At 36.6% G+C, this 25,999-nt stretch overlaps 1 protein-coding gene across 2 annotated transcripts in view; it reads left to right on the forward strand.

The window, feature by feature from the left end:
* The window catches only part of ITCH (itchy E3 ubiquitin protein ligase), a 159,933-nt gene that overhangs the window by 74,666 nt on the left and 59,268 nt on the right, over nt 1-25,999 (forward strand). For both annotated transcript variants that reach the window (XM_036748660.1, XM_036748661.1), the window contains exons 7-11: nt 8,525-8,682; nt 9,668-9,890; nt 20,438-20,533; nt 21,159-21,333; nt 23,434-23,503. In XM_036748660.1, the coding sequence (XP_036604555.1) occupies nt 8,525-8,682; nt 9,668-9,890; nt 20,438-20,533; nt 21,159-21,333; nt 23,434-23,503 (722 nt within the window). The remainder of the gene's footprint in view (nt 1-8,524; nt 8,683-9,667; nt 9,891-20,437; nt 20,534-21,158; nt 21,334-23,433; nt 23,504-25,999) is intronic.

A 25,999-nucleotide genomic window follows, 5' to 3' on the forward strand; every position in this document is an offset into this window, starting at 1 on the left:
TGGATTTTGGTTATTGGAACTTGGGATTCTTTCAGCAGGTGGTTAGTGTCTTTTTTTAGAAAACTAAAAATATTTACAATTATCAGTCATTTTTTCTTTCTCCATTATTCCCCTGCAAATGGAAAAGAAAAGAAAAAAGAAAACCCTTCCAATAAATGCATATAGTTAAGTAAAACATATTCCCATATTGGCCATATCCAAAAATATGTGTCTCATTTTGCATATTTGCTCTGTCACCTCTCTTTCAGGAGGTGGGTAGCATGTCTTATCACTAGCTCTCTGGAATCTTGTTGATCATTGCATTTATCAGAATTCTTAAGTCTTTCAAAATTGTTCCTATTTTGAAATTATAAATTATTTTCCTGGTTCAACTCATTTCACTCTGTGTTTGTTTATACCAGTTTTCCCCAGTTTCTCTGAAACAGTCTCTTTTTTCGTAACATACAGAATGAGTATTATATTACATTCAGAAACCATAATTTGTTTACCCATTTCCCACTTGATAGGTACCCCCTTAGTTCTTTGCCACTGTACAAAAGAGATGTTATAAATATTTTTGTACGTATATGTTCTCTTCCTCTTGCTTTGATGCCTTTGAAGTTTGGGCCTACTAGTTATATCACTATGTCAGAGGGTATGCATAGTTTAGTAACTTTATGGGCACAGCTCCAACTTGCTTTTCAGAATGGCTGGATTCACAGCTCTACCAACAGTGCATTATTGTGTCATTTTTCCTCTAGTCTCTCTAGCATTTATTATTTTCCATTTTTGTCTTTTTCAGTCTGATGGCTGTGAGATAGAACTTCAACGTTGCTTTAATTTGCATTTCTCTTATTGTTGATTTGAAGCATTTTTTTCAATATGGCTTGGGTTTCTTCCATTGAGAACTTCCCTTCTTTTTATCAGTTGGAATGCCTTGTGGTTCTAATAGCTCTGATCAGTTTTCATTTGTGGTTACTTGAAAATAGTGTTCTGGCTTTTTATTTTGAAATCATGTTTTTGAGGGGTTCCAGGGACTCTTAAATTATTTCTTCTTGAACTGATTTCCATGCCATTTGGGGGGGGGGGTGCGGTATCATATACATCCTACGTTTTCTTCTCTTTTTCAGCCTTTTGGTTTGTTTCAATATTTCTTGCTATGTGGTGAAGTAATTGATTTCTCTTGTGTATCCTAGTGTTCAGGGAATCCATTTCTTGGTTAAGGTTTATCACTTTCTCTTCTTCGTATTTATTCTCCTTCCAATTCTTCCACCAGAAGTTTTATTATCTCTTGCTTCATTCCTTTTAGGTGTTGGTTGTTGTCCTTGTCACAAATCTTTTTTTTTCTTTTGGATCTCTGCTTGCTGTTCTTATGGAGTTAGTTTCTCCTTTCGTGGATCTCTAGATCTGCAATGATTTTATATATGTGTGTGTGTGTGTGTATGTATACATACACATATATATATATATATATAGTATATACATGTATATATGTGTGTGTATATATATGTATATGTGTGTGTGCGCGCCCCCGTGCGTGTGCATGTGTGTTGGAATGATGAGATAATCAACATTAACTCAGGTAAGAGAGCATCAAGGCTTTTAATTAAGGGAGTCAGAGTTTATAAAACTCTGGAGATCTTTGATTGCTTAGCTGGAAAAGAGCAGACTATTGACTATAAAATGTGACACAAGATCAGATAAAGATTGATTTGTACTGACGAGCTACCATTGTTAAATATCATCATCTTTGTTCACAAAAAATATTTGCTGCTTTTGGTCATAATACAATATGAAACAACGCTGGAAATACAGAGATGTGTGTCTCTGTAAATAGGTAGACAACTTAACCATGCATTTTTATATTATTACATATTCCTCAGGAAGGGAATTGCCTACAAAAGGTTATTCAGTTGCTTTTTCAACTTGTTTTGGAAGGCATATTTATTGTATCATCCTATATCATATAAGTTAGATTGTACAGACTTGCACAGTCCCATTTAAATCTTGTGTTATATAACCTGTTGCCAGTTTTTTAATATCAGGTTTAACAAGACTAAATGATGCTATGGATATATTCTAGATTTTATAGAAAAGTAATATTAAAGACCCACCTTAATCACTTTTCATCCCTTTGTTTTTCCCAGCACTATACACCCACCTAAGTAAATCATTGTTTCTGATATTGTAAGTAGAAAAAGGCACTTGAGGTTTAAATATTTCCAAATATGTGAATAAAGTTTATTTCTAAAAATCACCTCCAGTTATAGCCCTGACTTTCCCTCTTCCGGGCTCTCCCCCACCCCAAATGCTGCTCGGCTTCTTAACTGAACTGACTTGATGCTTTGCATGTTGGCATCTATTGTCACCCATTGATAGTTCTCATCCAGAAAATTTATAGAGCAACTTTATTAGAATTTTTACTTTTAAAAAAAAATCATGCTTTGTCTGTAGCATGAATCTAGCCTTAGTGTCCTGATATTTTTCATAATATATCTGAATAGCTTGTATATTCCAGTTGTCTTCTGTTTTTAGTTACTGTTAGACTCTAAGGAAATTAGTACTTGAACTTCTGAAGATTTTATTGTTAGATGATGCTATTCTTAGATACATGTAGCATGTAAATTCCTTACTGAATTTTTGTTTACTGTTATGCCTCTGTTAAGTTTCAGAGCCTGATATATGTCTATTTTGGGTGTTGAGCTTGTAGACACACCAAGAACCAGTTCTTCATATTTGCATTTGTGTAGTGCCTACTATGTATTAGAACATAATTAGAATGCTTCTCTATGATTTTAGGAATAACATCATCCAAGTTAGGTAAAATTTCAGAAGTTAAAAAATTCAGAAATTTATTGAACAAGTCAAGAACAAGTATAAGTACTGAACAAATACAAGAACATCACAGAGCTGTACTTGCTCCAAGGGAAGAGTGAGTGAATCAAAATTAATTAGACTAGCTTTAGATTTCTATTATGGTTTTATATAATATATATATTTTTTACTCATTCCTTCTTCAAAGGAATTGAGAGCTACTGGACTATAAGTATACTACAAAATAGTCCAGTAACCTCTTTGTGTTTAATTTTACATTTATGTAATTCATAAGTGAATAATTTTGATCAGCATGAAGCAAAAATTCAGGTATCTAGACTTTGATAGGAGTTTTATTCTGATGAGCTACTTATTGTTTTTGTTCTGTTGATAGCTCCACCTTTAGATTTTATTTAGATTTTCTTTGATTTTCTTGTTTTATTTTCATTCTAATCAAAAAGGAAGTTAATAGCAGTGAGTTTAGCTAAGCCAACAGACATTTATTAAACACTGTTTGCTAGGTGCTATAGGAAACTCTGGAAATGCAAAGACAGGCAACAGAAAGTACCTGCTGTCAAGGATCTTATAGTCTGATAGGGCAGACAACATCAAACAACTATGTACATGTAAGATTATGTACCAGAGAGAATGGAAATAATTACTAGAGGGACAACACTAGTATTAAGGGGGTGTAGAATGGCTTTTTGTAGATCATTAAGCATTGTTTAAGTACCTGCTATGTGCCAGGCACTGTGCTAAGTGCTGAGGATACAAAAAGAGACAAAAGACAGTCCCTGTCCTCAAGTACTTTACAGTCTAATGGGAGAGACAACAAGCAAACCAGTATGTACAAGCAAGCTATATATAGGTTAAATAGGAAATAATGAGAGGGAAGTCAGCTAGAATTAAGAGGGGTTGGGAAAGGCTTCTTGTGGAAGGTAGGATTTTAGGGTGATTTGAAGGAAGCCCGGAATGCCAGGAGGGAGAGCATTCCAGGCATGAAATGCTGGTTTTCACCAGAAAACATACCCAGAGCCAAGAGATGAAGTATCTGGTTCATGGAGAGAAAGAGGCATATTCGATAGATGTTGTAAATGTGAAATCACCAGGCCTTGGCAACAGTTCCAAATGGGTGGTGAGAGAGATAGTGAGGAGTTGAGGATAACATTTAGGTTGGGAAACTGGGAGGATTTTTATGTCTTCCATGGTATTACAGAAGTCTGGAAAAGAAGACAGTTTTGGGGGAAAGATAAGTTCAGTTTGGGACATGTTGTGTTTAAGATATCTACAAGACATCCGTATTGTGATGTCTGAAAAGAAGTTAGAGATGTGAGACTTGGGTTCAGCAGAGAGGTTAGGACAGGTAGGTAGATTTAAGAAACATCAGTACCAAAATGATAATTAAATCCATGGGAACTGATGAGATCCCCAAGTGAAGTATTATAAAGGGAGGAGAGGACCTAGGACAGAACCCTGTGGGACACCCATGATTAGCAGCAGGAAAAGAATGAGGTGGAGCAGTAAGATAGGTAGCAGGGGAACCACAGAAGAATAGTATCCTGAAAACCTAGAAAGAAGACAGTACCAAGAAGGAGGGGAAGATCAGCATTGTCCAAGGCTGCAGAGAGGTCAAGAAGAAAGAGATTTGAGGAAAGCCCATTGACAGCTTTGGAGAGAACAGTTTTGGTTGAATGATGAGGTCAGAAGCCAGACTGTAGAGTTAAGAAGAAAATCAGAGGAGAGGAAGTGAAGCCATCCATTGTAGATGGTCTTTTCAAGGATTTTAGCCACAAAAGGTAGAAGAGATGTAGGACGAGAGTGAGTATACAAGGAATAAGAGAGTGTTTTGAGGATGAGGAGGACGTGAACATGTTTGTAGGCAGTAGGAAAAGAACCAGTAGAAAGGGAGAGACTGAAGATAAGTAGAGAGTAGGGATGACAGAGGGGATACTCCATTGGAAGAGAAGGAATCCTAGGAATGGGAATCACTTGTACAATAGAAGGGTTTGCCTTGGCAAGGAGTAGGGCCCTCTCTTCTTGTGAGACAGAGAGGAGACAGTAGCAGAATGCTTCTGGGTGAAACGAGATGAAGAGGGGAGAAGAACTCATGGTAAATGGCCTCAGGTTTTTTTTTTTTGGGTGGGGGGGTGGTGAGGTAAAACAAGACCAAAGTTCTCAGCTGAAAGGATGGGAGGAGGGGGAGCCATAGGAAGTTTGAGGACCGATGAAAAGGTTTGGAAGAGCTGCTGTGGAGAATGGAATGAGTTCATAAGAGCTATAGAAGGATTGTCTAGTAGCAGTGAGGGTCCTTTTGTGGTTGTTAGACTTCAAATGAGGGAAGTTAGGAGACAAAAATGAAGAGGGAGAGAGTTTCAGATGGGGAACAGCAAGTGAAAATGTCTAGTCAGGAGATGGAGTATCTAGTATAAGGAACAGAAAGGAGGCCAGTGTCAAAGTCACATAGTATACACTCAACAAATGCTTATTGACTGGCTGAGTTACCAAATATGGTGGGAACTTAGGGGTAAGATGTAAGAAGACTGGAAAAGTAGGAACAAGCTAGGTTAAAGATGGTTTTCTATGACATATAGCAAATTGCACATTTGATCTTGGAGGCAATAGGTAGCTAGTAGAGTAGACTGAGTAGAAGTGTGACGTGTCTAGACTTATATGTTAGGAAGTTCAGTTTGACCACTGATTGTAAGACAGATGGAGGGTGGTACCTGAGCTAGGGGGGTCAATCAAAAGACTGTTGCAATAGTTCAAGCATGAGGTGATGAGGGTTTGCAAGGAACAGGGTGGTGACAATGTCAGAGGAGAGAAGGGGGCATATAAAGAGATAATACAAAGGTAGAAACAACAGGACTTGACAACTGATTGGTTATGGGGTGGTAAGAGTAATGCATTGAGGATGGCACCTAGCTTTTGAGATTAGGAGGTTGTGGTACTCTGTATAGTAATAGGGAAGTTTGGAAGAAGGGGGTGGGCTTTGGGGAAAAGATAATGAGTTCAATTTTGGACATATTGAGTTTAAGATATCTACAAGACATCTATTTCTAAATGTTCAGTAGGCAGTTGGAGATATAAGAGTGAAGGTCAGCAAAGCTTATGGCTGGACAAGTAAAACCTGAGGATCATCTGCATAGTGATGCTAATTGCATTCTTGGGAGCTGATGAAATCACCAAGTGAAAAAGTGTAGAGGGAGAAGAGAAGATGGACCAGGACAGAGCCTTGTGGGAAACTCATGGTTACTGGGTATGATGTGTCTGAAAAAAACCAGTGAAGGAGACTGAGAAGGAGTAATCAGATAGAAAGAGAACCAGGAGAGAATAGTGTCACAAAAAAACTGGAGATGAAAGTATCACCAAGGAGAGGAAGGTATGAAACAGATCAAGCTACTGAGAGATTAAGAAGGATGAGAATTGAGGGAAGGTTGTTGGATTTGAATTATGAGATTGTTGTTAACTGTGGAGAGAGCAGTTTCAGTTGATTTATGATCTTGGAAGTTAGGTGCAGAGTTAAGGAAGGGAATGAGCAGAAAAGAAGTGGAAACATTGTTTGTAGATGGCCATATCAAGAAGTTTAGCCACAAAAGGGAAAAGAGATTTAGGTGAGTCACTAGAAGGAATGGCTAGATCAAAAAGGAGGATTTTTTTGAGGGTGGGGGAAGACATGGATATATTTATAGCCAGTAGGAGGGCAGCCAGTAGACAGAGATAGATTGAAGATACGTGAGACAGTAGATGTGATAGAAAAGACAGTGCTAAAGAAGACAGGATATATTGAGATTATTTGTGTATATAGAGGGGTTTGCTTTGGCAGGGAGAAAGACCATTTCTTCATGTGGATAAGAAAGTGGTCAAAGATACCTTGGTGATGTGAGAAGAGGAAGTTCTTGATGGATCATCTAAGCTCTTTTTTTAAACCAGGTATCTATCACACTTTTGATTTTGCTGTTATATTAGCCATACAATATGTTTTATTTTCCCCACATATATTCCTAAATATCCAGTCTTTTGTCCTTTTCCTTGATCAGCCTTTATTACCAGTTATTTAGAGTGATAGAATTTTTAAAATAAGTTTTTGTTCTCTTTTATTTGATATATCTTTATAATTATTCCAAGTATTCCTCCATCTCCTGGAGAGCCAACTCATATAACAAATGGCATTTTTTTTTAGAGAGGAGGGGGAGAAAACCAGTACAACTGATCAGTACATTAAAAAAAAGTCTGAAAACACGTGCAATAGTGGTAATAATTATGGACCTCTTATGAACCTACCGCTTCTGCAAAGGGAGGTGCACTGGGCGTGTCCTCTCATATCTCTTCATTTAAGTCCTGCTTTATCTTTATAATTTTGTTATATTTACTTTGATTTTTTTTTGGTGCGTAGTTCTTTCAATTTTCATTTGTTATAGTTCTGTGTATATTGTTTTCTTGATTCTGTGTACTTCACTCTGCATCCGTTCAGGTAACATGCATCATTTCTTATAGACAGTAGTATTCCATTATATTCATATACCACAATTTGTTTAGCCCTTCCCCAATAAATGGGCATCTACTTTGTTTCTAATTCTTGTGTTCAATCATTTTTCAGTTATTTTTGACTCTCTGTGACTATTTGGGTTTTTCTTGGCAAACATACTGGAGTGGTTTGCCATTTCTCTCTCCGGCTCATTTTACAGTTGAGGAAACTGAGGCAAACAGGGTTGAGTGACTTGCCCAGGGTCACCCAGCTAGGAAGTGTCTGAGGCCAGATTTGAACTCAGGAAGATGAGTCTTCCTGACACCACTGCACCACCTAGCTGACATCTTAGTCATCACAAAAAATGCTGCTATAAATGTTTTGCTATATGTGGTGGTTTTCTGAATCAAAGAGGTATGGACATTGTAGTCACTTTATTTGCATAGAGAGATAGAATTTTAAGTCTAGATAGAAATTAAGCCAGTCTGTTTTCAAATGGAGAAATTGGGACCCAGGAAAATGGTATTTTGCCCAAGGTCATATAGTTAGTTAGTAAAGCTAAGGCTACCCGCCTGACTGTGCACTTGTCTTTTTTCCATCACTTTGTGCTTCTTTTTTTTATTATATTGCTTGGTTCTCCTGTATATGCCTTTTTTACTTTATCTTGTTATTTAAGGATCCATATCTACTAGATCAGGATCTGTAGGTAGATTTCCAAGCCAGTTGTTTTCATCATTACTCTGTAGCTTACCATATTCTGCTCTCCAATTTTTGCTTGTTTAATTCATGGCTAGTAGGGGAGCCCAGCTGTTATCAGCATTGTTCCCCAATTTGTGACTTTAGTATTAGCAGCCCCATGCCCCTTTTCTCCCTCCAGGTAATGCTATTTACGGCTTACTGAGGTAACAAAAAATGGTTTTTCCTCACAATTAGGTTGAAGGTCTCTTATCTTGGTTGAATCTTGTTGAATCTTTGTATATTACTATATGAACTATAGTATGTATATATTATACGTATATTATGTATATACATTTAATCAAAATCACTCAGCTCATTTTGCAGATAAGGTATTCTTACCTGAAACCTGGCTTATATGTTTATAAGAACCCTTGTTTATATAAAAGCTGTCCAAATATATATTTGATAAGGCTAAATGAGGAGTCTTTCCTGTAGAGATGTAAGATTTTATTCCTGTCATATTTTGTAAGATTTAGAGGGAATTCTTTATTTTTTCTTTCTGTTCCTTCTCCTCCACCCCTCACTTAGACCAAATACAAATGGACCCGATAATGCTGAGGAACCAGGACCCAGTGAAAATAGGAAGGTCAATGGCAATAACTCTCCATCCCTCACAAATGGAGGTTTTAAACCTTCTAGGCCTCCAAGACCTTCACGGCCACCTCCTCCTACTCCTCGTAGACCAGGTTGGTATTGTAAAAAGAGATATGAAGTATTAGCTGTTAATAATACAACTTGATGATTATGATCTTTATTATTTTGTTCTATTTTAAGTTGATCATGAATAGAACTATTGTTTCTTATGTTTAGAGTGTTTTCATGGCTGCGTCTGTCTCTCTTCATTTTTTAACAAGAGTGATCTTCCCATACACAATCATGAAATAGTTGATACAAGCCTTTCCATCGCTCTTTCTTGGGCTATTGAAATTTATACATCTAGTCATCTATGAAAGGTGACAACTGCATTTGCATTATGTCTTCATGGTTAAAGTGTAGATGGTCCCTTCTGCTAAGGTGCACTCCATGGTTTTGGATTCAGTAAATTATGTCGTACAGGGTATTACTATTCAAGTTCCATTTGGGCTAAAAATGTTTAAAAGCAGCTAGAGGGACTAAAAGTTTCCTGAGGTCCCCTTCTAGGGGTTCTATAATTTACAACTTCATGCAGAACCACAGAAGGTCAAATAATCGAGTCTGTTGGCTTATTTCTCTTATCTGTCTTTAAAGCAGAATAAGTAGATGGTAAGTAACATACATTGGAAAATCCTGAGTGATCACATTTTAAAGTGAAAAAGGCCTGTAACAGTTTTTCCATTCACATCTTGATTTGAGGCATATATAGGTTTGTATATCAAATAAACTTTCAGGTTTTTTTGCATGTAGATTCATATAGAGGACTGAGTTTAGAGAGGCTGGTTTCAAATCCTGTCTCTGTTACTTTGGGAAAATAACTTAAATTCTTTGCCCTTGCATTTGGACTATATAGCCTCTTTATTCCTTTCAAGCTCCAGACTATGATTTATTTTGTGAATTTTTGGTCACATGCTTTTAAATGAGTTTGCTTGTGTTTGGGCTTCATCAACTTTTAAAAAGTCAAAATTGCACTCACAATTTAGAAAAAAAATTAAGTAACAACACCTTTTAAAATTTTCTCACCTAACCCATTTATAGCATCTGTCAATGGTTCTCCATCCGCACCTTCTGAAACTCCTGTGTCTAGTACAGAGTCATCACCTTCAACAAATATGAGTGTAATTCCTGAAGGAGCAACAGCTGGAGCATCAGTTCCTGCCACTGTGGCTTTAACAACACCTCCAACCTCTAGACAAGTGCAGTCAGTAAATTCTGCTTCTCAGCAGCTCAATACAGTTAATCAAGGTCCCCTTCCACCTGGGTGAGTATCTTGACATTTTTTATTTATATTTACTTTGCTTATATTTCTTCTGAAAGCATTGTATAGGAAAGGAAATTCCATGTTTTAAATAACTTCTTGTTTAGTCTGCCTAGTGTCATCCACACTTTTGGGTCTGTGTTGAAACTGATCTCTGACAACCCTAAATCATAAGGTCTCAAAGAGACGCAAAGTCAAATGTGAAATTTCTAGGTGGAAATTTTTTTTTCTGTTGTGAGATGTGACAATTCCGTGGACTACTTGGAGGCTGAGGATCAAATAAACAATCCCTTTAACAAACTGAGTTATAAGTAAGTGAAAATAGCTTTCCTTTGTCTTCCACACAACTATTGGCTCCCAGATAAGAGCAGTACTCAAGGAATTTTTGTGGGGTCAATAGGTGGAGGAATTCTTTATATTTATTGCCAAAGGGGCCCACATCTGTGTTTCAAATTAATCCACATGGGGGAGACTTAACTCCTACTGCCCTGAATTTGTATCGTATCATTCTGTCTTACTGCAACCCTGAGAGGTAGGAGGATGAAGAGTTAACTCAAGCTGTCCCCAGTTTGTATCCTACAGTCTTGGCCTACATCCTGTGACCCCTCTGGATCACCACTGTCAGTTTCAAAGAAAGATTACCACCCATTTATCCTTGCAGCCAAGTGGAGAGGATCTCAGTGCAGCAGAAACAACAGAGAAAGTACTACCCTGGGGCTTCCTCTTCTGCTGCCCCTCATTATTCCTTCTTTGCTGCCTGACATCTTTCTTCCTCTGCTGCTTGTGATTCCTTCTCTTCTGCTGTACACCATCCTTCTTTCTCTGCTGCCAATCACCATTCCCCTGTTGTTTCTTGCTGCTGTATTCCATGTTCCTGCCTGATGTACAAGGACTTCTAGTGTTGTCCACTGTGTAAGAGCCTGCAGTCTGCAGACACCTGCATCAGTAACTGCTTATTCCACTACTATCTGCCTCTAGGGGAACATTGTCTCCTCTCTCAGTGCTGCCGGTGGCTTTCCAAGCTGCTGCCTGCAGGCCAACGTGTGCCGTCTTTGTAATCCTGCTATTGCCAGTGCTATCTGAACTGTTGCTTGAAGGCCAAGGTGCCCTCCCTGTGATCTTCCTGTTGCCAGCGTTATCTGAATTGCTGCTTGCAGGCCAAGATGCACTCCTTGCAGTCCTGCTGTTGACAATGATATCTGTACTACTGCCTGGAGGCCAAGGTGCCATCCTCACCATGCCACTGTTTCCAGTGCTAACCACATTGCTGCAATGTCATCTGAACTGTTTCCTATAGGCAAGAGTGCCCTCCTTGTGATGCTGCTATTGCCAGGTTATCTGAGCTGCTTCCTACTGACCAGGGCACTACTGACCTCCCAGGCTGTTGCCAACAAGTGAGGTATCACTGTCCCTTTTAATGCCTGGACTGCTGGTTGAGGGCCAGGAAATTAATGTTCTTTCAACTTCTTCATTTTTTCTGAGCTGAGATCATTGTAGCAGATCTCACCTACCGCTCTTAACTGTCTCAGGAAAGAGGTTCAACATCTGATGCATCTTGGAGTCAAAAATTTTAAATAAACATTCAGTTTACTAAACAAACATACAAGTGAGCACAGTTTTTCTCCATCTTCCACAGAAACATGTTTAGTGACCCTTGGTAAAAGTAGCCTGCCAGGAAGTTCTGTGAAGTCTCACAAGTTTCCTGCTCAGTAGATAGAGCGATCTGTATAAACGCATTTCCCACAACTGGATCCACCTAGGTGAACTTAACCCAAATTGTTCCAGATTTGTATCATAGCATCTTGACTCATAACAACCTTTGGATTGGGGACATGTAGGGGTTAGCTGCCCTAGGTTTTTGGGGTGTGTGTGTAGAAATAAAGGTGGTTTCACTCATCGCTATCTTAAAGTTATTAACCAGGGACATAAAAGTTACTCAGTAAACACCACAAAAATAATAACCTGCGCTATATTAGACCACAGACTTGTTAAAGGAAAGAGTAGAGGTAAAAAGGTAGGCAAAATAATATTAATGTAAAAAAGACATGCATATATTTGGGACAACTCAGTCTTGAACTATTTGAATAAAAAATTGATAATAAAGACTGGGTGATGGACAACAGACATGACATTAACATCAGTGATAGTTTCATACCAAAGTTAATCTGTTTAAATCAATTGCCATAGCACGAAGACCAGAAGAATCCATACAGTAGCCAAAGGTTTTGACTTATTTGCAACAAGGAGAGAGATGGAAGCCAAAGGCGATGCTGTATTAGAATATAAACTCAGATGTAAAACTTTATGAAGATGGATGATGAATGATGATGAGCATTACTGCCTCATTAAACAGAGAGAAGCATTGGAAGGTAAAACCACTTTAAAGAAGGCTTGGCAAGGATACCAACTAACTGAAATCACCCTGAGGATTTGTAAGGACAGAAATGGAAGGAGGACAGCAAGTAGAAGATAAATGGAAAAGATCAGCAAAGTTTTACAAAGCAGACTTTTCACCTTTAAGGACAGTAGAGCCACCACACTTGGATTTTAACATCACAGTGCCAGATTTACTTATAAGGGAGGTAAGATTGGCATTAAAGAGAACAAAGTCAAGAAAAGCAGCTAGAGTGAACCACGAGTATAGGAGATCTATGCTAGAAGTAACACAGCTGTGAGAATGTTGAAGGATCAATTCTCAAGCTATCCGAAGGAGGGAAGATACCAAAGAGTTGGAAAAAAATCTCAGACTTTTATTACAATACTGAAAAATAGTGAAGGGGAAGAACATCAGGAATTACTGACCTTTAATACTTTCTCATCTGTACAAAATGTTTGAGACTCATTTATAAATGAATTGAGGTTGTTTTTGATGAGGCTATAACTGGGGTACAAGCAGGCTTTTTGCAAGTGATAATTCAACAATGAACCACATATTTACCCTTTCTCAATTCACTAAAAGATGTAGTGATATGAAGATACCACTTGCTCATTTTTTGTGGGTTATGAAAAACCCCATATTGAAGTTGACCAAATTTAATTCAATTTAACAAAAAACTCCATTCCAACAAAATGCCTCTAGTTCACATAAAAGTCATTCAAAATTCTTTGAAAGATGTAAAAACATAAATTACTCTGTTCCATTACCCTCTGATCAGAAACATCAGGCGAAGCATATAAAAGGAGACATTGTATCAGGAAGGCAATAATAACAATGTAGATGATAATTGTCAAAATGCCTGTGTGGTTCAGTATTGCAAAGTACACGAGACTCTCCACGTAGAAGGTAGAAGAAGTAAACCATTGATTGAGACACCAGAGAACCATGTCCCACAAGCCATTTACCCAATCTATCAGAGCAGTAAAGCGTTCAATATAAAATACCACCACATGGAGCCTCTCCATCCCAAAACCTCTCTGACCTCCTGCTGGGGTCTTTCCCAAAACAAACTCACAGTTCAGCTCATTAGCAGCCATAACTGTTCCCTCCCTCTCTCTCAGCATTTCCTGTCCTGTGACATAACTTCCTTTTCCTGTCAGGAAGCTCCTCCCACCACGTGTAACTCAGGCTTCCTGTGACGTAAGCGGGTCACACAGCCTATTAATGGGTGCGAAAGATCTTCAAATCTAAATTGTTACTACAGGCATGTATTCACCACTGTGATTGAAGAGATCCAATAAAAAGTACAAGTTGAAGAGAGATTTTTCTGTAAATATTAAAGTCCTCCACATGTTCCTGTTTGTGAAAGATAATACGCAGATGGCATCATGCCCTAGAACTTTGCAGAAACTACTGGAAGAGATCCATAATGACTCAAAAGCACTTGACCTATTCCGTTTTTGTCTTTTCCTCTTCCAGCACCTAGCTTGCTGTTTTGCACAAGGTAGATAGTAAAATGTGCTGATAAGTTGACATGACCCATCCTCACAGGAAAGGTATTATTCAGATTATAATATACAGATAGACAACCTAGAGAGTCTATCATTGTGACGCTGGGCCAGGAACAAATATATATTAAGCTCCTATTATTTGCCAAGCATTGTGCTAAGTGCTTTATAAATAATCTCATTTGATCCTGTTATTATCCCCATTTTATAGTTTAGGAACCTTAGGCAAACGGGTTAAGTGACTTGCCCAGGGTCGCACATTCCAATCAGTGTCTGAGACTGGATTTGAATAAATTCTTCCTGATTCTAGGCCCAGCATTCTGTCCAGTGGGATAGACAAAGTAAATGGACAGTGGATTGGACCCAGAATTAAACAAGAAGAAGGGAGCAAGCCAGATATCTTCTGGAAATTGCAAAACTCTTATAGTGATCAAAAGCTTTTCTCAGAAAACAAAAGTTCCATCTGTTTAATACCAATTTTACCAGTATAGTATAACTATGAGACATGGAACACAATAATCTTAAATTAATTGAAGGCGAATATCACATAGAGGGCAATAGAGAGACAGGTTCAAGGTGGGTATGAGCACAAGCTATAACAAAAGAGTAATTTTGATGAGTAGGCATAAAAGATGATTAAAAAAATAAAGAGCTGGAACAGGGATGGGGAACCAATGGCCTCAAGGGCATATGTGGCCTTCTAGGTCCTTGGGTGCAGTCTTTTGGCTGAGTCCAAGTTTTACTGAACAAATCCTGTTATTAAAAAGATTTGTTCTGTGAAGTTTGGATTCAGTTGAAGCGCCATACTTGAGGAGCTAGAGGTCCACGTGTGGTCTCGAGGCCCCAGGTTCCCTACCCCTGAGCTAGAATTCATATAGCACTTTAAGATTTTTGAAAGTTCTTTACAAATATTATCTCATTTTATCCTCATAAAACCTTAAGAAGTTAGTGCTTTTACTGTGCTTATTTTTAGATGAAGAAATCGAAGTAAATAGAAGTTATAACTTGCCCAAGGTCTCAGCTAGTCATTGCCTGGGATTAGATTTGAATTCAAGTCTTTTTACTTCTAGATCTAGAGCTCTTTTTGCTGCAGTACCTAGATGTCATTAAAATTATGTATGATAGGAAGAAAAGATGCTCTGATTATATAGGAAGTACGAAGGATAATAGATGAACCGCTGAAGGGCTCACCTACTATCCTTATCATGTCATGAATAAGCAAGACAGACCTTTAGTCTGTTGGATGGACTCCATTGTGGTGACCTTAAGGGAAGACTTGGAACATAGAGTGCCATAGGATGGATAGGCATGGTTGGGTTGCAATATTCGTTGTTAGGAAGAGCATTTAAAATCAGTGAGATCACATCCATTTGAGTAGTGAATTTTGGAGTTTACCATGTTAAAGATTGTTTGTTTCGGTTTTAAGTTATAACAATTGAAGGGAGAAGGGAATAGAATGGAGATTACCACTTGTACGTAAGGAAGAGACAGTAACAGGACAGAGTTTTGTGGAAGTAACATCATGTTTTTGTGACCTTTTAGGACATTTCCCCTAAAGACTTTTATAGCTATGGTGTTTTTTGTGACTATAAGCATAAATAGTATATCACTTTTAGCACTTGCCCTTAGGCATAGTGAAATTAAAGTGAAAATCAAAATTATTCTATATCTTCCCAGATTGATGATGGATTCAAGATGCAGAACAAAAAATGTGTTTTCAAATGTAGTCAGTAATAGATTTTGTTTCACTTATGCATATTCATTTCTAGGAGTGTTTTAAAATTTTTTTTTCCTAATTTAGGGGCTGAATTAACAGAAAAAGAAGACTGAGTCAGGATTTCTACCCTGCAGGATCCCCCTAGTCCCTCCACCTATACACACACACAAAAAAGAGTCTTTGAAGTCCTCCTCCCCTCCCCCACCCAGAAAAGAACAGAAGTAAGGCTGAAAAGAATCACATACAAGCAGAACAGTTTTGAAAATTAAATGTTGAATTTATTACGTTCTTTAAAAGAACTGTTCATACTAGAAATTTACCATTTTGTGTACAATCATCCTTGTTTTCTTTTTTCAAATGTTTATTTGATGTTAAGTTCAGGATAAACATAAAGTAAATTCCATAAAATAAAAATAAGCGAAAATTAGTTCATGATACTAAAAATAGCTCAGATTTATATGACTCCTTTAGGGCTCGCAAAGCACTTTCCTCACAATTCCTTGATGTAAATAGTGGAAGTATTATCATGTACTTTTTGTTCGTTTTTGTTTTTCTAAAAGAAAATAGTATTTTTTTTTCCAATTATATGTAAAAATAATTTTTGACATTCTTTTAAAAAAATTTTCAGTTCCAAATTTTTTTCCTCCCCTCCCTCCTCCCTAAAATGATAAGCAATTTGATATATGTTATATATATATATGTAGTCATGGAAAACGCATTTCCATGTTAGTCATATCATATCCTTTTTAAATAAAGGGAGACTCAAGTCCTGAGATACTAAGTGAATTGCCTCTAGTTCCATCACTGAGGGAGCCTTCAAACCCACATCTCTTGATTCTAATTCTAACATTTTCTTTCCATATGTCATGTTGCCACTTTATAAACTAGAGGTTTAAAAAAAATTTTTTTAATTGTATTTGTTGGATTTCTTCTGCTATGTCAAGAGTACTCCTGTTACAAGAATCAGAGAATGTGGACTTGAAGTGATCCCAGTTCTGTCTGAAGTAGACCTCTTGACTTATATTTAGGACTTCATTTCTGGGGGCAGAATGAAGAGACAGAAAAAAATGAACTAGAGCTCACCTTTTCTATGTGCGTAGTATTGTTAAATGTGCTGGTGACCAGATTTGGCTTACTGAAATCTCAGCTGAATTGAACTGATTACCCATTATGTGCACAGTAACGTGGAAGATAAAGAGAATGAAAAGCTAAGGTTCTTAATCTCAATGAATGGACTATTCTTTAAGGAAAATAAGATAAGAAAGGAAAAATAATGCTATGATGGTACATGATAAGTACTAAAATTATGTAAAATGTTGTAGCTATGTAATATAGATGAGTGTTATGTGTTTCTTTTCTGCTCTGTGCCCACTTTATTTGATGTTAAGTTTAGAATGTGTAAATTAAAAAGCAAAGTGCCATAGAAATTTTCAGGAGGTAGAGAGTTTTTTTGATTGGGGTGATTTTTGGAGAAAATGGCATTTGAACTGGGCATCAACTGATGGTTGTTAAAATGACTTACATGCACTATATGTCCGTTTCTCCTTTAGTCCTCTCATGAGGTCCCATGTGACAGAGATATGGAGCTATTGAAATGTTCTTTCTGATAACACGAGGACTAGGCAAACCATGGTCATTGTAGAAAAAAACAGATACGGAAGCCAAAAATTTACATGGTGTTATGGCTAATGCCATTTGAATTTTGTCACAGGTTTCAGGAGAGCCATCAGTGTAGATACAGTGATGAAGATTTTATCCCATTCATGCCTGCCTATCCTGTCCAACTCATTTTCATTCTCCCAGATATGAGTTCTTGGAGTCTTTACATTCTCTTGACATTGATGGATTCCAGTGAAGCACACAGGCTGTCCATTACTTTATCCCTTACTCTTACTATAAGACCAGGCTGCCTTTTTTTTTATATCTTTCTCTTATGTTACTTTATATTTTTATACCATTTGTGCGTAATTACATGGTTGTAATGTATTACCTGCTCACACCACATACACTCTCCATTTACCTTTGTGTGATCTTCATTTTTAGTTCTTCAGGGATTTTAGTGTTCCATGAGTCTAAACCATGTAACATAAACAGAAAGATATTGCTGTTTAAAAAGATGGACTTTTATTTCACGGAAAAGCTTGGGATAATTAAAAGAATTGTACAGTTTCCTGAAAGTAATCCAGCTCATTCTCTTCCTTCTCAATTCTGGGCTCAGCTGAATAACCATTTGTCATTCCTGTTCAATAATGGACCATTTCTAGTGTATGTTCCCATATAACTGACCATCTAGTCTGAACCGTAAACATTCTTCATCCACTTGGTTTAAAACCTGTCTGTATAGTTAGCCTTGAATTTTTGGAGGATTGTGGATCTCTTATAGGAAGCTCTGCACATCATAACTTGATATGCTCAGCAAAATGTTAAACAGAAACAGAAGCAGCTGGAGGACCTCACTATTTGTAGTAAGAATTCTTAATTTTTTAATCTCATTAACTCCTTTGGTAGTCTAGTAAAGCTTGTGTGTGGATCCCTTCTTGGAATTTTTCTTAAAAATTCATAATAGAAGGAAATGCTAAATTCTAATAAGAGATTTTGAAAATAAAATGTATTTTTTAAATGTTATTGCATCTTCAGAGTTTTATTGTTTTGATAAATATAGGAGTTGTGTTACCTGTTGGAATAATCATTTTGTTTTACCAAATAAAAAAAAATTTTAATAATCAAACAGTACAGGGAATCTTGTATTCTGCACACCTTTTAAATGGGTGTGGATTGTAAAGGTAATCTACTATTGCATGTCATTTGTGGAAGTGTGACCATTCCCTTTTCATACCTTCATCAAGTATGTTGTCCATATGTGTGAACATTATTTTTGTAAACATTTTTAGAGATTGGAAAGGAGAGACACTGATTGAGTAGTTCCTGACATTGTCTAGGTTGCCTTTTCCTTTTTTCTTCTTTCCCACTGTCCTTCCCTCCTTCATTTCTTTCCTTCCTACTTCTCTCCCTCCTCCCTCCCTTCCTTCTTTCTTCTTTTCTTTGTCCTTCTTGCTCCCCTTTTTTTATATGGTAATAAAGGTGTCTCATCATAGACTTTTTCTGTCTATAATTAACCTAGTCCAGTTGCTTTTCTTATTTTCTTTAGTGCCATTTTCACTCCTTACAATACATCCAGGACTATGATGTTAGGCCAAGTGCAGTGGCTTCAGTCTTTTGAATGGTGAAAAGATTTTGTTATATAAATATTTATAGATCTTTTCCATTTTCCATCTGTTTATTGTCTTTTAAGTGTATCTTTAAATGCTCACCAAACTTTCTTCAGATTTGTTTTCCTCCCCATTGTTTCTCACTATTTTATCAAATGCTATTGCTTATAGTTTTCTACCATCCTCCATAAGATTTTTTTTGGTGAGTTTATTTTTTAAACTGATATTGCTCTTGGCTGTATTATTTCTTTATTTGGCAAGAAGGTCTGGTTGCCAAGACACTTTCTAGAATCTTTTTGTCTCTGTGTTGTAGCATTTGACATGTATCATTTATGCTTCTTTAGGAAATGGTCATAAACTATGATGGTGTCTGTTCACCTATTTCCCTTATTTTGATAGCAGCAAATTGTTTGAATAGGTCAGGGTAGAATTTTTTAGACATGCCTAATTTTTTTTCCATTTTCATTCAATTTTTGTGCTAACTTTGATCTTTGCTTTAGCAAATTGGTATAAGCAGAAAGGTGATTAGACAATGACTCTCACACCAGTAATGAGTCATTTCTTGTTTGCTAAAATAAAATTACTTTCATTTTTGTAAGGTTGTTTTGGGTTCCCACTATCACATTGCCTTTCTTTTCTTTTTTAAAAAAAAATTTGTCTTAAATTTTTTTCAAGAACATATTAATTCTTTATTATCAGTATGATGCTTTGGTATAGTCTTACAAGTCTTTGGTCTTTCTCATTTCTTGTTCTAGAACTATATTTTCTCACATTTTTTTTTACCATCTTTCCATATGTCTACCTTTACATTACAGTTGCTAAATTATCAAAGTATATGTTACTTGAACTTGGTTTGATCTTGTCTAGTTCTCCATAGAAATTCTCTTATTTCCTCATTCTCTAGAGCAGATATGGGTGAATAAATGAATTATTTTCATGACGGTCTTTTTTCAAATACTTATCATGAATATTGCAATATGAGGTGGCCAAAGAGCTCTTGAAATGATCTTTTGTGTTACCTTTCAACACATATTAAAACTAACTTCTCAAACCTTTTTTCCCTCTCCAAGAATAATCTGTACACCATCATCCCATTTAGCTGCAACTTCTTCCTGATTTCATTTATAGAAAGAAAATCAGAATTTGTAAGATTTGATTTCTCTAGTTATATGCTCACTGGTTGGTTATTGGACAAGGATCTCATATTTATAGAGTACCAACAGATAAGTTAATGTTTAAAGGTGAACTAAGAATGATATGATTCTTTCCATTGTTTGCCTTCTTTTTTGACACTATGCCACAGTCACTGCAGGAACAGAAAGGGGCTGCACAGACTAAGAATCATTTTGTATTTCTCTTTATTTCATGGGCTGTCATGATATTCATTACCAAGCGAACAGGATAGTTAGTGGTTGTGAGGTTTTCCATGCCTAGATGTGTCCTCACAAAGCTGATGAGACTGAACTAGACTTGGCAGTTCACATACTAATGGTTAGTTGAGAAGGTGAAACATTTAATAGCTTTTGCAAAAAGAGAATTGCTTAGGATAGCTCTAATTGTTGAGTATATTTTTCTTAGAAATGTATGTTCTTTTTATTTTAATTTTTGTATTCATTATCCAGAATTTCCAAATTTAAAAAAAAATGCTACTTTTTAACGAAATAGCTTGAACAGTATAGTATTTGGAAAGTTTTTCTAGTATGAAACTACACTAGCCATTTTATTTATGTGTGTTTAAGTTGGGAACAGAGAGTGGACCAGCATGGACGCGTTTACTATGTAGATCATATTGAAAAAAGAACGTCATGGGATAGACCGGAACCTCTTCCTCCTGGGTGAGTCTGAAATAATGAAAAACATTGCAGAATTGTTCAGAGACAGGAATTTAAATCTTTTCAAGTCTACTTACATTCCTGTTTGTCATGGTTTCTGGTCACTTCTACCTGTCTCCACAAAGTTTGAAACATTACAGGAGGGAGGCAGGAATTTGATGAATGATTTTCATTTGTCCAATCTGTGACTGAGAGGTTGCTTAGATCTTGCACTTCTATAGTGACATATTTCTTTTGTATCAACTGTTCACTGAACTTGAAACCTTACTTAGCTCTCTTGGATTTATTATTAGTGATCATGTAATGTCTTTTATTTTAGGCCTATATATAAAAAAATCAGTATTTTCCTGACTGAACCAGATATAAATGTATTTGTAAGCATGTTTAAAAGTGGGTCTCTGTGGACTCTTATGTAGTAAGGCCTGCATGCCAAACATTTTCTTTAATAGTTTAACAGAACCAGTATTTTCAGTGGTAGTGATTCTGTATATATCACAATTAGCACTTCCTCAAGAAAAGGTTTAGGGATTCTTGTTCTGTGGCCCAAGTGATATTCAGGTACATGTTTATTCTAGCAGCTCCACAACACTGTATTTTGAGAATTAATTTTGAGAATTTTGCTCGTTAGCTGGGAACGTCGAGTTGACAACATGGGACGTGTTTATTATGTTGACCACTTCACAAGAACTACCACCTGGCAGCGGCCAACTTTGGAGTCAGTTAGAAACTATGAGCAGTGGCAACTACAACGGAGTCAACTCCAAGGAGCGATGCAACAGTTTAACCAGAGATTCATTTATGGGGTAAGGAGTAGTCCCTTTCCCTGCATGTGTCAAAGTGATTGTAGAAAGTGCTAAGAGAAAAGCACATAAAAATAGTGACAAAGTAAGTTCACAGGGCAAGATCATAAGTCAGCATTTTTATTGGCGGATATATATTTTAGACTTTTGTTTGGCATATCCTAGATATAAACGTTAGTGATAGGTTTTTTCCACTCTTTCTTGCCTCCTATATTCAGTCCTTTCTTCATTGGTTATATAAAAAATAGACTGATGGATTTGGAACAGTGGTAGACCCAGGTGGTATTACTGATTCATTTTGCTAATTTCCTTCCCTTCCATCCTTTCTATCCTCCCTTTAATTTTTTATTCGTTGTTATAAGAGATGGCTCTCTGGGGAGGAGAAGGAGGAGCAATATTTTTGGAAGTGAAGTTAATATAAAAATTTTTTTTTAATTAAAAAGCAATTGTCCCAAAAGTTTAGGACAAATTTGCTTCTTATTTTCAAAAAACAGAATAAATACAACTAAATTGGGGAAAAATAATTAAGTAATTCTTAATCTAGAGCAGCCTTGTCTTAATTTGAGTAAGGGAAAACTTTAGCCCAAAATATGTAACACTAAGTTACTATCATGGAACTCTTGATAGAAATTTTAATTATTTTTTGCAAAGGGAAAGCTATTTGGAGCTTCACCTGGTTGAAGGAATCTGGGAAGCTGTCTATGTGGTGGAGAATAGTTGCTGATGGCCATTGGGACAGATTCCTTATAGTGATATAATCACAGATCTGGACAAAAAAAAAATTGCATCTCAGTTTCAGAAATATATTTCCCTTCTTTGGTAAAGAATCTTTGTGTTCTGAAAACCATAGGGCTTATATTTAATTTTAGTCCTGTGGCAGTGAGATGGTGTAACTGGTAAGTGTACCAAAATATGTAAGTAATTTACTTTATTATCTTTAGAGACTACTGGTGCCAAGACATTAAATACTTAGCAAAACATAAGTTCCAACAGATCACAAATCTTTAAACCCTTGTATCTAAGCCAGAAGGAAACAATCCATAAAAATTTGAGAGGTTTTCTTTCTATTTCACAGTACCTGCTCAGTAAGCATATGTTGTATACCCACCACGTGGCAAGCACCACACTAGACTCTCAGGATGAAAGATTCCCTGCTTAAAAGATACTGACATTATATTGGAGGAAATACATGGGAATTATGGAATTATATATAGAATTATATATAGAAAAAACCACAAAATTATATATAGAAAAAACCACAAAATACAAAGTAATCAGGAACAGAGGGCTCTAGCTTTGGGTGGGGATCAAGAAAAACTTCATGTAGATAAAAATGCTAGAGCTAAGAGTCTTGAAGGAAATAAGGGATTTTAAGAAGGGAAGTTGAGGGATCCTAGTTCCTCCTGTGCTTCTGTTCTCATCTCATATTACCTTCACCTTTCAGTGACCATTATTTTTAACGCAGTAATGTCATTATATTTGCCAGTTACCTATCTTTCTGTGGTAAGCAAACTCACCATGATAAGCTTCTTTGTATCTCATTTCTTGCACTGTTTGAATGACTACCATGATCACTGTTCCAGTGTATACGCATACTAATTGTCTAATTGCTTTTTTTTTGAAAACTGATTAAAATAATTTTTTTCTAAAATATCTTGGCTTATTTTCTAAAATCTCTGCTTTTTCCACTAATATTCTGGAATCATTAACTCATTTACTCCAGTAAGCTATCTGCTTCCTATCTCATAACTTTAGCCACAGTCTTTCTGAAGCCCTTTTCTGATACTTGTGCAAAATAGAATTTTGTTTAACTTTTTTCATCAGCCTTTTTTTCCATTTTCAAATTGTAATGCTAATTTTTTAATTGAGTGTTAAATATTTAAGAAAAACTACAAGCAGGAATGAGGATAAGAAAACTTATTACTATTAAGCTTGATATTTGTATAATACTTTGTCACATCTGTATGGTATTCTTTAGAATATAAAGTCCTCCTGGGCTTCATAGACTTCAGCAGATCTGTGAATATGAGTGCTGTTATTAGAATTTCTAAAAAAGATATGTTAGTACTGAGTTATTAATACGTCCTTTTCGTTTTTATGTAGAATCAAGATTTGTTTACTTCAACTCAGAATAAAGAATTTGATCCTCTTGGACCTCTGCCACCAGGATGGGGTAAATATAATTCAAATTGTGTTTCAGTTAGAGAAAAATTCAAATTGTGTTTCAGTTAGAGAAAAACAGACTTTGAAAAAAATCGTTATTACTTTGCTTTGCTTTTAGACTAGTATCCCTAATTCAATTCAACAGACATTTATTAAGTGTCTTTTAGTGCAAAGCAGTGTTAAAGACTGAAAGAAATATTAAATTGAGATGACATGGGCCCTACTCTAAAAGAGCTTGTGGATTATTGAACACATATACATAAAGCTATAACACAAAGCAATTCTTAAGTGCAGTTTTTGGCCTAGACTTCATTGATGTAAGGAATTCACTTTACCATTGCAGATCAGCATCAGCTTTGCAACTTACAGTCTCAGAAAGTTGCTTGGTCAGTGACAGCTTAAGTGATTTAACCAGAACTATATATCCTTTTTGTGTTAGAAGCAGGACTTGAACTCACTTCTTAACTACTACACCCTTGCAGTTTCTCTAACTAGAAAGGTACATATAAAAGAGAAAGATAAAGGAAAGCTTCATGAAGAAGGTATTTGAGGTAGGCATGATGAATAGACATTTAGGAGGCAGAAATGGTGAAAAATCCTTAGCATCAGAGAATAGTGAAGAACTTGTGTAGAGTATAGCAAGTATAGATGCTCTCCATATAAAATTGCATTATACAAATTCAACTTTATGTAAAGAATTTGGAAGGAGATTCACATTCCAAAAAAAAACCACCTGTTAACTTTACTATACTCTCTTTTTTTGTGCTCTTTTTCTGTTCCTGTTCCTTGAACTGACTTTCTGTGCCCCCCCCAAAAAAAAAACAAAACGAAACAAAACCAAACCCCTCCAAGTGGAAGCAAACAATAGGCAGATAGATTACCACCATTGTCACATTGGGTGCTTATCTTGAGACCTCCAGTGCTAAGAGAGAAGACCTTTGCTTCACTTGGCCACCCACCCTGTGTCTGGCCCTGCATGTCTGTCTTCCATCCATCTGCACTTGGGTACAATATGTCTGTCCCCGGGCCTGTGTGATGCCCATCCTCTCCTGTCTGGGTCTGTGTTCATCCCCAACATGTCTGACAACCCCAGCTTAATGCCTGCCCCGCCCCACGACCCCTCCATGTGTTCCTCCTTCTGCTCTCTCTTCTCTGTCCCCAGCTCCCACATGTCCTTGGGCCCTTCCTTCATGGGCATGTAGCCCCCTTTCTGCCTCCTTCTCTTCCCTGCATCTCTGAACAAATTCACATTATGTAAAAATCCTTGTCCTTTACCTTGTCCACTTATACAAAGCAAGAACTATCTATAGTCCACTTTGGTTAAAGTTAGGTGGAATATAAATGGAAATGCTATGATATAAATGGGAAAAGATAGGGTGGCACAGCATTGTGGAGGACTGTAAGTGTCAGGTTAAGAAGTTTGAACTTAACAGTGTAGGCAGTAGGGAGATATTATAAGGTCTCAGGTTGTAAGTCTTTCTAAGATTACGATTAGAAGAAATTAAAAGTATTTAATTGGATTCAAGTTTATTACTTTCATAAAGTAAACAGGATTATTGGTACTGCATATGGGACAGATCTACCTTTTTACCTATTGTGTATGTAATAAGACATTGGATATTTTGTAGAATGCAAGGTCATGCCATACAATAATGTATCTCTGACATAAGGAGTTCCTTTAGCAGTTATAATGGTGTAGGTAGGATACAAGTTGGGGCCCACCTTCCAAATTCTCTTTCATAATGAACACTTGAAAAGTTTCATTGCAATAATGTTTAACAAAATGTATTCAGAAAAAATAAATACTCTAACAGAAAAGTAAAGCGAATGTGGAAAGATGAAAAGTACAGTAAAACTGCATATTACCAGATGGAATGGTTTCATGTGCACTACAATTCAGTTTATGAATTGTGGTGAGTGGAGTTTGGATCCAAGATGGTAGAGTAGGAGGAAGAAATGCATCCCACCTATTCTACCAGATCCCAGTTGGAAAATCTAAGGAAAAAAAAGTCACAGTGAATTGTTTTTGCAGTCCAGGACAGCATAGGGAGACAAACAGAAAGTTTGCTGGACCTCAGCGGGGTTATAGAGTCTAGTCAGGGACACATCAAGTGGGGCATTTTGGCCATAGAAATTGAAAGAGATCCCATACTAAGCACTAGAGCTATAGAAGAATTCAAAAGAGAATGAACAGTTTGGCACAAGAGAAACAAAGACACACTCCCTAAAAATTAGAATGAACCAAACTAATATCTCCATGAGACAATAAGAAATAATAAAAGATGTTAAAAGGTAGAAGAAAGCATAAAGTATCTCATAGCAAAAACACTGACCTGATTGAGAAGAGAAAATTTAGGAATCATTGGACTACCTAAAAGTCATGATTAAAAAAAAGAGCCTAGAAATCATATGTCAAGAAGTCATAAAAGAAAATTTCTCATATTTCTTAGAACTAGAGAGAAAAGTAAAAATAGAATACTGAAAGACACACCAAAGTAAAAACTCC

Source organism: Trichosurus vulpecula, chromosome 3, assembly GCF_011100635.1.
Source record: "Trichosurus vulpecula isolate mTriVul1 chromosome 3, mTriVul1.pri, whole genome shotgun sequence".
Taxonomy (NCBI): Eukaryota; Metazoa; Chordata; class Mammalia; order Diprotodontia; family Phalangeridae; genus Trichosurus; species Trichosurus vulpecula.